Source organism: Saimiri boliviensis, chromosome 6, assembly GCF_048565385.1.
Source record: "Saimiri boliviensis isolate mSaiBol1 chromosome 6, mSaiBol1.pri, whole genome shotgun sequence".
Taxonomy (NCBI): domain Eukaryota; kingdom Metazoa; phylum Chordata; class Mammalia; order Primates; family Cebidae; genus Saimiri; species Saimiri boliviensis.
The window spans coordinates 80,121,449-80,134,955 of record NC_133454.1 but is presented as its reverse complement, the minus strand read 5'-3'; the positions used below and the strand labels follow the sequence as shown (position 1 = coordinate 80,134,955).

General features: G+C 49.1%; 1 protein-coding gene across 13 annotated transcripts in view; it reads right to left on the bottom strand.

Annotated features, from left to right (window-relative positions):
* AMPD3 (adenosine monophosphate deaminase 3) overlaps positions 1-12,333 on the bottom strand; it is a 65,555-nt gene extending 53,222 nt beyond the window's left edge. For 2 of the 13 annotated variants that reach the window (XM_039470601.2, XM_074401086.1), the window contains exons 1-2: positions 5,751-5,871; positions 1,273-1,498 (exon numbers count right to left, since the gene is read on the bottom strand). In XM_039470601.2, coding sequence (XP_039326535.2) covers positions 1,273-1,498; positions 5,751-5,826 — 302 coding nt within the window. In that variant the 5' untranslated portion in view covers positions 5,827-5,871. Of the gene's footprint in view, positions 1-1,272; positions 1,499-5,750; positions 5,872-6,496; positions 7,425-7,460; positions 10,961-11,554; positions 11,987-12,176 lie in introns of those variants that run through there. The other 11 variants (XM_074401084.1, XM_039470600.2, XM_003919828.4 and 8 more) reach the window with 11 other exon arrangements.
* Positions 12,334-13,507: the final 1,174 nt, after the last annotated feature.

Below are 13,507 nucleotides of genomic sequence, written 5' to 3'. Positions count from 1 at the left end.
GGCTTCTCATTACACTTAGACTCCAATCCCAACTTCTTATCAGGCAGCACAAGGCCTGTCTGATCTGGGCCCCAAAAGTCTTCCAGCCCTGGTCACAGCACTTCTTCCTTTAACAGACCTCTAACCACATGGGCCTCCTGGAAGAGAGTTGGGGGGCGGGGAGCTTTGCCCTAGCCGACTTTTACCTAGAAGGCTACATAGCTGGCTCCTTTAGACCCTGAAGCATTAGCTAAGATGTCACCTCCTTGGAGAGACCTTCCCTGACTTCCCTGTCTAAAAAAGGATTTTCTTTCCTCGTCTCTTTCTCCCCCAACCCCATCTCCTTATTCATCTCTTTCACAGCACTCGTGCTGCTCCTGAGGCTGTTTGCCTTCAGAACCATTCCTCATCCTCTCCTGTGTTTCCCAGGTGTGCCAGCAGGATTCTGGCTAGGTTTGGCCCATAGCCATTGGAGGAACCTGGAAGGTGCAGGAAGGGTCAAGCTAGGTATTACCTCCCCCCATCTCTGCCTTGGGAGGCATGTCTGCAGCTGCCACCTCTCCCACTTGGCTCCAGTTTCCACTAGAAAGGCCATCACAGTTCCCCCTTCCCCAGGGTGACCCCACCTTGTCTCTCCTGTCCTGGGTGGTAGCTGCACCCTACTGTGTCTCATGCCTAAGCTGCCTCTTTCCCCTATTTGGCGTCTCAGCTCTCTACCACCTGTGTAACCGATTCCCTGCATTAAAAGTCTAATACTTCATTGGTTTCTGATTTTCTGGTTGGACCCTGACTGATACAGCACTTATCATAACTTGTAATTTTTAAATTAATTTGTCCAGTTACTTAATTATTGTCTAGACCCAGGGACTCTATCTATCTTGTTCATTATAACATCTCCAGTCCCAGCGCAGCACCGGCAAATAGTAAGCTGTGTTCATTAGTAATGCAAAATGTTCGTCAAGTGATTAAAAGAAGTTCAATTGATGTCTTCCAAGAAATCCTCAAATTTCCAAAAAGAAAAGAAATGCCATTTGGAAATAGTATATATTTTTGCACAGCGTTTGTTATTAAAACAGTAGCAGACTAAGTGGGTTTTGATCTTTTCAATGCAACAGTGGTACCGAGGCATCCCTCAATAAGTAAGAGGTGAGTTACGTGGTCTTGGTTAAGAAACCAACACAGCTCCAGGGACATACCAGTCCCCATGAGGTGCCTCATCTTAGGACAAACACCCACAGCCTGCCTAGTTCTGCATGACTCTGTGTACACGAATGCGAAGCCTTGAGAACACACCTTTTTGCGGTCTCCACAGACTTCTGCTCTGCCAGCTCCTTCTGCAGCTCTCTCTCCTTGGCTTCCTTTTGCCCGATGGGGCAGTCCTCTGGGACGGTGAACAGGGACAGGGCATCTTTGCTGTCCTCTTCTCGGAGCACTTTAGCAAACACCTTCTCGGCCAGGAGCCGGACTTGCTCATCCACTTCAGAGATGTTCAGCTTGGGAAACTGGCGTGGCATCTCGGCTAGCAAAGGAAGGACAAGCATTAACTTCGTGAATTGCAGATGCCCTGAGTCTCCAGCATCGGGGAGGAGAAGGCACTGAAGGGAGAGCCAGGCCCACCTGGTACTTGGGGCCAGCTGTCGACTTAGGAATTCCCCGGACCAAACCCAGCATGCCAATTTCAAAATTAGCTCAATAAGTAACTGGATGTGAAGCACGTGGGGCCACTTATGTCTCAGGAGAAAGCAAGTGTTCAAAATTCAAAGAATGAACTGTTTAACTAGATGAGCTTCCATTTTTCCAAACTCAGGGATTCTGCAGCACACTGGCAGCCCTGGCCTCCTGACTTTGTTCCCATGTTTGAGAAGGGGCAAGAGAGAGTTCAGCTCTCCCTCCTCCAGACAATGAAGATACTGTTATAGCTGCAACAACAATCAAACCTCACTCCCCCACTTCACATAGGGAAAGCCCAAAGCCCAGAGGCTTTAACAGCTAAGGTCCCACAAGATTATAGCAGAGCCCTGGGAAAGCCAAAGCTGCATTCTTCGTGACATAAAACAAGGCCTTTTGCTGAAGAGAAAGAATCTGCAATTGCAGTTCCAAACCCCCTGGAACCCTCTACGAGACACAGCAAATAAAATAAAGGTGTTAGGACAGGAACACTCTTTACCCAGCTGAAAACTCACTCCCCTAAAGCAGGTCTTGATATCTACCTCCTCACATACTGGTTCTTTACTAACAGTCACTGGCCTCAATCACCTGCTCGATGGGTTGGGTTTCACTCTTGCTTGGTTGCTTTCTCCATTTTCTTCTTTCATTTTTTGCAATAACTTATATAGCACTTAATATGTACACTCTGGCTGGACATGGTGGCTCGCACCTATAATCCCAGCACTTTGGGAGACCAAGGCGGGCGGATCACCTGAGGTCAGGAGTTCGAGACCATCCTGGCCAACATGGCAAAACCCCATCTCTACTAAAAATACAAAAAAATTAACCAGGCATGGTGGTGGGCACCTGTAATTCCAGCTGTTTGGGAGGCTGAGGCAAGAGAATCGCTTGAACCTGGAAGGCAGAGGTTACAGTGAGCCAACATTGCGACACTGTGCTCCAGCCTGAGCAACAGAGTAGGACTCCACCTCAAAACCAAAAAAGAAATGTACACTCCGAGGTCAGGTGTGGTGGCTCACCCCTGTAATCCCAGCACTTTAGGAGGTCAAGACGAGAGGATTGCTTGAGCCTAGAAGTTTGAGACCAGCCTGGACAACATGGCAAAACCTCATCTCTAAAAAAAATAAGAACATTAGCCACGTATGGTGATGCATGCCTGTAATCAAAGCTACTAGGGAGACTGAGGCAGAAGGATCTCTTGAGCCAAGGAGGTTGAGGCTACAGTGAGCCACAAACGCGCTACTGCACTCCAGCCTGGAAGACAGGGTGAGATCTTGTCTCAATTTAAAATATATATATATATATTTAAATTTAAATTTAATTAAAAATATATATTTAAAATATATTTTTAAAAATATATATATATGCAAAGAACTTCATGTTTATTAACTCGGTTAATCTTATTATTCCATTTGACAGATGAGAAAATGACGGCATAGAGAGCTAACATGCCCAGGGTCACACTTTTAATAAATTAGCAGAGATTTGTGCTGTTCTCAGCTTTTTTCCCCCATCCCTTTCCTCTCTGATTCTCGGCTCAGCGATCTGAACCCAGGCACCTGGTTCCTGCGTCTGTGCCCTTACCCACCATGCTGTGCTGCTTCTCTTCGTCCATGTGGGTGTCCGAGCAGGGGCTCCCTACAGTCCCCGGCACAACATTTGTGGAATGGATGGAATACTGCACCCTTTTCAACAAGCCACCCTCACTGGGAACAGCTCTGGAAGAGAAGTTTCCTATCTATCTATGACCACAGTTTCTTTAAGATTGGTTTAAAAAGAGAAGCGGTTTTGTGGACCAGACAGACAAGGATGGAAGTGAGACAGAGTCTGGCAGGGAGAAGTGCAGCTACAGGAGAGGGGAACGCGCTGGGCCATCTTGAGACAGTCCTTCTCCGTCCTCACAATGTTCTCATCTGTGAGACAAAGGGATTGAACTAAGTGGTCTCTAAGGCCCTCTCAGCTCTAAGTGGCATAATTCTAGGTACAGAGAGATTTCCGGTGCCTGAGGAGGGCTTTCTGCTCTGAGTGGCACGTGGGGCTAAGTCATGACACAGACAGGAAGGAGGAAAGCAGGCTAGTAACAGGCAGTCAGAGCGAAGTCTGCGGCTCCCTTAATTCTGAGACCCAAGGACCTGCCTCACCCTGATGGGGGGAGTGGGAGGGAGCCAGTGGGGAAGAGCCTCTCAGCACATAACTGTCTGGGGAGCAGACACCAAGGCAGCAAGTCCTGGCCTCTGCAAAGAGGAAGAGGAACAAAGCTGACTGTAGGGATTTCCATGTCTTCATAGCAGAGAGGGGGGAAGCTAGAGGCGATCAGAGAAGGTGGCAAGGGAGAGAAAGGCTGGAACAGCACAAAGAACCAGACCCAGGAGGCTCCATCAGGCTGAAACAAAGCTCGATCCTCACCTCCCCGCTTATTCCAAGGCCATAAGTCAAGGGCACTGTCCCAAAACCTCACATCGCATCTCAGAAGACATCAAACAGGCCCAGGCAAAAGGCCACAAATGCCATAAAGCACCACACCATTTGACTAAGCAACTTCACTTCTAGAAATTTCTTTTAAAAAAGGAATCTTAGAAATGAAAAGCACGAGGATATTTACCTACACTCTTTACACAAATAGCTTTAAAATGCCCAAATTAGAGCATACTCACTTGAAAAAGGTGTTAAGCAATCAGAATTATAATTATGAGGATGATGCAATCACATTTTTTAAAAAACACAAAAATACAGTAAATGAAAAGATTAATACATAAAACTATACCCATGCTTTATTTACAGAGATAGGAAAATGCAACCCTTTATGGACAAGGCCTGCAAGAGATTCACACATGCAAAATGCGCAGATGGCAGGGCTGCCTGTGTGTAAGAGGATATTTTATTTTGATGATGAATGCTATTATAATGCCATTTTGAACAAATACAAAGAGAATAGAAAGAAAATGAGTAGACTTAAGACTCCATTAAAAAAGAGAAAAATAAAACAAATCAAACTTATTTTTCTAGCAGGTTTTGGCAATTAAGGCTCCCTCCCACCTAACCCACAGGAATGAGAGGCCAGGTTTGGAGTTTTATTATTGAGACCTAGTCTGCGTTAGCTCCTACGCTGGACAGAAGCCGTTCACCACCACCAGCACCCTCCTACCTCCTCTGCGCCCACAGACACACACAGGCCTGATGACCCAGACACCCCCCTCCAGGCTCCCTCAGTGATGGGTATTTGAGTGGGAGGGAAGTCCTTGATGTCTGAGCGCTCTTATGCCAGATCCTGCCATGTCTGTTCATGAAGCTTTTTTTTTTTTTTTTTTTTTTTTTTTTTTTTTTGAGACAGGGTCTCTGTTGTCCAGGCTGGAGAAGAGTGGCACAATCACAGCTTACTGCAGCCTCGACCTCACAGGCTCAGGTGACCCTCCCACCTCAGCCTCCCAAGTAGCTGGGACCACAGGCACACACCACCATGCACAGCTAATTTTTGTATTTTTAGTAGAGATGTGGTTTCACCATGTTAGCTAGGCTGGTCTCAAACTCCTGGCCTCAAGTGATCTGCCCACTTTGGCCTCCCAGAGTGCTAGGATTACGGATGTGAGCCATCACAGCCAGCATACAAAGCATTTTTAGCTTGCTCCAGTCAACTAAACATACTTTTCAGGACACAGCTTTCTATAAAAGATCTTCCTTTCTCTTTAGCTTTCCCAAGTCTACCTTTCCCAAACTGGATGCCGTAAGAAATTGACACCTGTTGCTGGTAAAACAGGTCCTGTGGCCAGTTATTGGGAGATGCTGCATTCCACAGCCCCTCAACTCACATTCACAAGGCTCATTAAAAACTCTAGGATCATAGAGTTGTATTACCATACAGAACGCTTTTTGTTTTACAGAATCCATATAAATCTTCTGCAGAACTACTACCAGTGTCTCAAATAGTTGGTAGAGAATTCATTCCAAGGCCAGGCACAGTTGCTCATGCCTATAATCCAAGCATTTTGGGAGGCCAAGAAGGAATGATCACTTGAGGCCAGGAGTTCCAGATCAGCCTGGGCAGCATGTCAGAACCTTGTCTCTATAAAAAATATTTTAAAATAGCCAGGCGTGGTGGTACACACCTGCAGTCCCAGCTATTTGGAAGGCTGAAGTGGGGGGATTGCTTGAGTCCTGGCGGTGGAGGCTGCAGTCAGTCATAATGGCACCACTGTACTCCAGCCTGGGTAACAGAGCAAGACCTTGTCTCAAAAACAAACAAAAAAGCAAAAAAAAAAAAAAAAAAAAAAAAAAAAAAAAAACAAAGCAAGAAACAACAACAGAAGAATTCATTCTGTATCTTAGTATGGACCAAGTAACCGACTTGGGGTGCTGTGAGCCTTAGTAGCTGCCCACACATCTGCTGCCTTCTGGATGTCCTTGGCAGACAGCTCCCACCTGCCAACCCGTCCCTCCATGTGTCTCCTCTCTCAAACCCTCCAGACACCTGCCAGGCCAGGCATGCCAAGGAAAACGCACTCTACAGATACCAAGCAGAGCTACAGCTACAGCTGCCTATTCACGCCTGGCTTCCAATCATTTGTCAGCTGAAGCCAGCAGGCTTGGGAGGCTTAACTGTGAATTCACCAGCACCAGTCAGCCAGTGATACAGCTTATCTTACTGTCACATGCGACACGCTCCGATGAGCTTGAAGAAGTGTCCCAAAGTTAGAAAGTTCTAAAACACTGCCAGTTTCAACAAACAGTAACTTTTCATGGTGCCACAGCTCCTCCAGAAAGGAAGCCCAGTGCCACTAAAGTCCCCTTCTTACACAAAGGAAGCTGGTTCCTACTTTTGCCAGTCTCCCCTCACAGAAGCCCCAACACAGACCTGAGCCCGGCTCCATGACTGGTTCTGAGGATGCCACACAAGCGATGCACCCAGGCCAGGTGCTGCCTGCCGCCCCGGGAGGCTGAGCTGAGTCAGTGCGTGCCTACAGCTGGCTGGGTTCTGTCTGCCGGCTGTGGTGGGAGGTCTCTGTTTTGCATATCTGTGAGCAGCAGTGAGCCAGAGCAGGAAAAGCCTGGGCTGGAAATTCTTCTGTGAATATGAAATACAAGTGGAAAATTTCCAGGAGCCCTGAAGTCCCTAGGTAATGCCAGTTATCTAAGGCAAAATGGCTGTGGCATCCTGAATACAGTGTCCTGGCCCTCTTCACAGCTCTCACGAGAAGAAACTAAGGCGGCGACTTCCACATTACAACAGTAAACTCAGCCATCCTACCCAGCTGCAGGAGATAAGCCACAGCCTCCCTCTAACGCCCAGCCTCCTCCTGAAAGCTGAGTAGCAACGAGCGATACCATCACCTTTGCTGCTTCCGTTCTGAACCCACTTCAGGCCTGGCCTGGCAACTGGGTTCATTTTATCAAGGGGATTTGTCTCAGGCACAGCCCACCCTGCCTCTTCTCAGAAAGCCTCCCCTAAGGCAACCCTTCCGAGGGCACCCCAGAACTGGCAGGGAAAGCTTCAATCCCAGTTGCTAATACAATCCCCTCCCTCTCCTCCTCTGGAAGGGAAGGACCATGAGTTGCTTCTACCTTTCCGAGGGAAGGACAGAGACTCAGGGAGCGGGAACTGCCTCAGCTCAGAGGCAGACAGCAGAAGGGACAGGCTAGGATGAAAAGCTGACAGCCCCATCCCACTCCTTCCTTTCTTCCCTGAAAGAAGCCCACATCACAGGTGGCTGCGAAGCCTGACAAGCTTTACCAGAACCCCCGCCCCCATCCACACACAAAGAAAAGGAGTACACCCCAACTGACCCACCAGAGCCTACCCCAAACCTTCCCCTGCTTACAGCCGCTGGCGGCTCCCACGTGGGCCTCCAGCTCGGAGCGCTGGCTGGATTCTGCCACTCCTCCTGGGGAAGGTGGAGCCTGCCTTAAGTGACCCACAGGAGCAGTCCTCTAAAATCAAGCAGGGTTGATTAAAATGGCATCACAGGGTGTAAAGCTCTGATCTTCATCTGCCCTTTAGGAGAGTGAGAAGGCTTGGAACAAACCCACGGCCTCCCAGTGACTTAGATAAATCGCGTGGGTCTGGGAAATAACCGTGAGCAAAATGGCTATTTCTGTGGTGCTGTTGAAATCCTGGGGAGAGGAGCCCAGGAAGGATGGGTCAGTTGTTTACCGGGAGGCTAGCTGTAACCCTGACTTGGGCCTGAGTCACCTCCTCATGTCCAATCGTGAGGTTGTGCCTTGCTGAGCCCACATCATAATTCCTGTGTGCACAGAGCAGTATTACAGGATTGACACATGATCCTCAGGCTGCTGCTGGGCTTTAGCTACCCAGAGATTACGACCCACCTGTCCTCACAGCTGTTTCATAAACAGTGCAATCAGCAGGCTACAAGCAACCTAGAGGGAGGGCAATACTTACTCATTAAATAATTAAATGAACTTACAGCATGAGAAAAAAATCCAAGCCCTTAGTACTGTTATTCCAGAAGGAGGAGGGGCAAATGATTTTTTTTCTGCTAGTGTTTTGAGGAAGGGGGAGGTAGAGTGGGGACTGCAATGGGAGGATTCCAGCCCAAGGATTTAAGTCCAACACATTCAGGGAATTTTATTCTGCACCTTTAATCAGATCCCAGCTAGCCTTAGTCTAAATAAGCATTTTTCAAAGTGCAGTCTGCAGAACATGAAAGGTCAGAAGGCTTGGAAAACACTGCATCCTATAGTCCCTTATGAGTATTCATGCACAATTTCTACTAGCAGATTCAACACCTGAGAAGTCCTGCAGTAAAGAAAGCTGCTTAACTTTGTTTAACCCAACACACTTATTTGACCACCCTAGAACTGCTGTCATAGGAAAAACACACCTATTAGTATCTCGTGGCATGGGCTTTGGGAAACACCTTCCACCTTGAGTCTTCATTTTCCAACTTAGAGACAGCTGCTTTCCTGGAGCCCAGCTACACATGTGAGACCCATCAGGTCCAGACAGAAACCAGCAGCAACTCCACTAAGATGTCACAGGTTGTAACAATGACCAAGGGTCTTGCTGAACCAAAGAGAGAGAAGACCCTCCAGAACATGGGCAGGTTAGGAGAAAACTACAGCTCTGTCTCAGAAGAACAAGTTCTTCTCAGGACCTTACAATTCCTCCTTGAGCCTAACTTGTTGCTGCTTCTTGCAGCCAAGACGTGTCTGTGAACTGAAGAGCGCTGATCCCAAGCTCAAAGCCTTATTTCCCTTTCAAACAAACACCAAGGCAATTTATGATAACCAGACACAGGGCTTGCTTCTCCTGCCCAAGAGACTAGACTGCATTCCCTTTTATTGCTTAAGCGCTCCTTACAAACTCTAAAAAACAGGAAAGGCTGGAATCAAATTATGTCTCATCAAGAAAGATATCACTCTCCTCCCCAAAAGCCAGGCATGAGCTTGCCCAGAAGGATTCATTTTCCTTCTCATTTGTGAGGTGTGTGTGACCCATACAAGGAGTTGGACAAAGGGAATTCACCAGCTAAATATCAGCTCCATGACAAATCTTGCCTGTTTCATTCACAATTGTGTTCCCATACCTGAAACATGGTGGACATTCAACAAGTATTTGTTGAATGAATGAATGCCTAAAACAATGAATGAGTGAATGAGCTAATTACAATAGATCAATCCACCTATGGCAATCTCAAAAATCAGTACCATGTAGGGTTAAAAATGGAGTAGGGCCAAGCATGGTGGCCCACACCTGTAATCCTATCACTTTAGGAGGCCAAGGTGGGCAGATCATTTGAGGCCAGGAGTTTGAAACCAGCCTTGCCAACATGGGGAAACCCCGTCTCTAGTAAAAACACAAAAATTACCCTGGCATGGTAATGGGCACCTGTAATCCCAGATACTAGGGAAGCTGAGGCAGGAGAATCACTTGAACCTGGGAGATGGAGGTTGCAGTGAGCTGAGATTGTGTCACTGCACTGTAGCCTTGGTGATAGAGTAAGACTCCATCTCCAACAGAAAAAAAAAAAAAAGTAGACTCCAGCTAGACTCCCTGGGTTTGAATCCTTTTCTATCACTTAGTTGCATGACCCTGGGCAAGTTAAATAAATTTTCTGTGGCTCAGTTTTATTCCCTATGAAATGAGGATAATAAAAAGCCAATCTCAAAGTTGCCATGACAACAAGCATACATAAAGTGTTTAGAATGATACCTGGCACAGAGCATGTGCTTTATAAGTATGATCTGCCAACATCATTGTTATCATTATTACGATATCAGATATGAGAGAGTACAACTGGGAAAATGAACATGAAATTTCATCCAGACACTGAACCCTTTTATTCAGCCTTATTTATTGAGCACCATCATGTGCCTGGCACTCTTCCAAGTTTTTATTACGTGGGTGCAGGAAGAAGGAAAACATATTTAAATATGAAGCCAGATCAGAAGGAGGAACATCCTGCTCCCCTATGAAGGGTACTTGTCAGTGACTGTGCACAGCCAGGACTCCAGCCATGAGCTCAGCCTCCCATGCCCTAGTCAGTTCCTTACAAATCGAAAGCCCAAAGCAATTGTCTGTTGTCATGGATATGCAACCAGAATACAGAAGAACTAAGAGATGATTATACCTGGTGGAAGAATCATGGAGGCCAACGAGCAGCTTTAGAGGAGAAAGGGTATCTCCCTGTTAATCTGAAGGCTACGTGTTGCCTGCCCATGACATTTTCAAGAGCTGAGATTGATTTTCAGACCATTTGCAGAGTGATCCAGCTAGTGTAGGTGAGAAAAAAAACAAGCCTCATCTCTTAAAGAACTTCTTGACCCAGCTGAGAGGTAGGAGAGCCTTAGAAGACTCAGGCTGAGCTAAGGATGGAGCTGAGATGTCAGAGTCTCCCGGCAACCACCCATACAAGTGTCATTATTCCTGCAGAGGGCAGCCCCATACCATCATCTTCAGAGCAAGCCAGGCCCCATGGAGCTGCAGCCAGGCCAGGCCAACTACTCCAGACCTGCTGTCAACACTTCCAGAGGTGCGAAGTGACAGAGGCTCTGTCTGCCTGGCTCAATGGCTCCACTAACACTCCGCACTGATGCTGCACAGCCAGGGAAAGAATTTCTCCTTTGAGGGTTCCAGCTGCAGGTTCCAGCTGCAGGCAGCTTTTCCATGAAGATGGCCAAATGTTGGTCACCACATCCAGAAGGAAAGCCAACAAGTGCTCAGGACCATGCTAAAATCCCTCCTTGTGCTGCCTGCTTTCACCCAGCTCCTTTGCTAATGTGTTGCCATCAAGCTTTCAGCCACATACAGTTTGGGGAAATGATACTCTAGTTAGCAAGCCTCTCCTACTCCAAGGCCTCTCAAAACTCTCCCCAGGGACCTCTGCCAGCCTAGACCAGCCATTAGCAGCTCTGCTGGCAAAGCAGCTACCAGAAGATCAAGGGCAGAAAGGAGACTGCAGGAGCCCAAAGCTGTACACCTCCCTTGCCGGGAGAGAGCCAAAGAGGTTAAGGATGAAGAACTTAAAGTATCTCATCACCCTATCATCCAGTCCATCCATCCCCAGCCTCCAGGTAGAATTCCACCTCAGCTGCTCACATTTGGCCAGTCCTCAAACACCTAGCAACTTGCCCAGGCGCCTAAGGGGCAGAAAGTCCCAGGTCCCTTCATTTCTCGAAACCTTGCGATTCCATTCTAGGCCGCCAGGGAATTGGGATGCTGCTGGCTCACCTGAGGGCGCTGGAGCCCGGGCCACCGCAGGGGCAGAGACAGGGACAGGGACAGGAGACTGGGCAAGGGACGAGCCCGGGGTTGGCGCCAAGGCCTCTGCGAGCAGGGAAGCCGGGAGGCGAGAGCCACGGTTCAGACCCCAGAGCGCTGCTGATTCCCGCTTGGGCCGCAGGGTCCGCGGGGCTAGCCCAAGGTCAGCAGCGCAGCCTCGCGCTCACTCACCGGGTTCGGAGGACAGGGCCATGCCGCGGTCCGAAGGGGGCGCCGCGGCCCGAAAGGGGCGCCCCGGCCGCAGGGCTGGAGCAAAGGTGACGCGCTGGGCAGGGCGGAGAGGGGCTGCCGGACACCGAGGCCAGCCAGGGCCGGGGCTGGGCCTGGCCGCGACCCGCAGCAGGCGCGGGGGCCGGGCGTTCCGAGGGCGCAGCGCTGCGGAGCCCCGACCCGGCGGGCCCCGCAGTGGGAGGGAGGGCCGCCTCCGCAGGGAGGAAGCCGGCCAGCCGCGCGCAGCCCCCGTCGGTGCCCTACCTGGGCGCGGAGCGGAGAAAGCCTAGGGGCGCCGGCCTGCCAGCCGCTACCTGAAGCTCCCAGGCCGCGCGGCCAACGCGAAACTTGAGAGCAGCAGGGGCGCGGCTGCCGCCAGGGCCCTTGGCCGGAAGCGCCCGCCGCCGCCTGGGCTCCGCGGGGCCCGCGCCGCAGCCCGGGGCAGATGCCAGCCGGGCTCCCCGGACCTCAGCTGCGCCGGGCTCCCACACAGCCGCCCGGGCTGGCCCGACGTCCTCCCCTCTCCGCAGAACTTTTCCCGGGACGAGACTCTAGGGGTCTCGGCCCCTCACAAGTGACTTACCTCCTGTAGATGCAGCAACCCGCAAGCATCGGTTTTCTTCCAGGCGTCCTTCTGGTCACTTGGATCCTACACACACACACACACACACACACACACACACACACACACACTACATGCAAACACCACACGCACACGCTCCCTCTCCAACCCTCCGCGCTCTGCCTTCACCCACCCCTCAAAGTCCCGAATGACCTCCTAGTTGCCAAAGCCACTGGGTGCCGTGCAGCCTCCCTCGCTCACCTCTTCCCAGCATCTGAGCCTGCTGACCACGTCTTCCTTCCTGGAAAGCTTGGAGTGCACAATTTCCAGAGTTGGCACCCGCGGCCCCCACCTCCGAATTTTTCGCATACTTGGGTACCTACAGCTTATCAGCCTCTGTGGCCTGGCTTTTCTCTGTGGTCCTACCCAGGGTCCCACCCTGCCAGCCCCCTCTCCCACTCCGAGGCCGCTCTGGGCATCTCAGCCACTCCCATGGTTTTAACAACCTCCTGCCTGATGATGACTCTTGAACTTCATCTCCAGCCCAGAATGCCCCCGGGCTGCTGAAGATGGGGAATCTAACTGCCTAGGGAGCATCTCCTCTAGAGCTTCCTAGAAGCTGTCCAGCCCAAACTCCTCATTGCTTCCCGGGAAAACACCAGAACCTGCTTCTGTGTTTCCAGTCTTACTGAATGATACCACCCGCACCCATATGCCAGGCCACAGATGGTGGACCATTCTTGACTCTCTCACCAAGTAAGTCACCAAGCTGGGAGAGGAAACTTCATTAGCCGAGCACCCACTGTGTGTCCTCACTATGTCAACCACGTTCACAGAGTTGTCCCTTGTCTCATGTAACCACCAAGTTTTATTCCTTCTACCTCATAGTCTGATACTTACAATTCATGTATTTATAAGCGTAATGCATGTGAGACTGCATTAATGAGTTATATATTATAAAGAACACTACAAAAATTAGAGGATGTGGTCAAGATGAAAGAATAACTTTAAATGGCTTCATTTTTATGACTGGTACCATATTCCTTTTTCCTTTCACTTTAAAGTTATTAGCAATAATCTGTTTAGGGAGAGCAACATGATTAACAATGATTTAAATAAATCTTAGTTTAATACTTTATGACACCAGAAAGTGTACTTGTAAGTTCAGTTAATGTCAGTACTTGATCCTACTGGCTATTCTTATTTAAAAGAAAGAAAAAGAAATAGAAAAAGAAAAAGATAACTCACAAAGATTAAAAGGAACTGAATAGAAGAACTATATCTTTGTACTTATTAAATCATAATTCTTACTGTTTAGATTTGATCTACCAGTTTTGCAAACGTGAAAACTC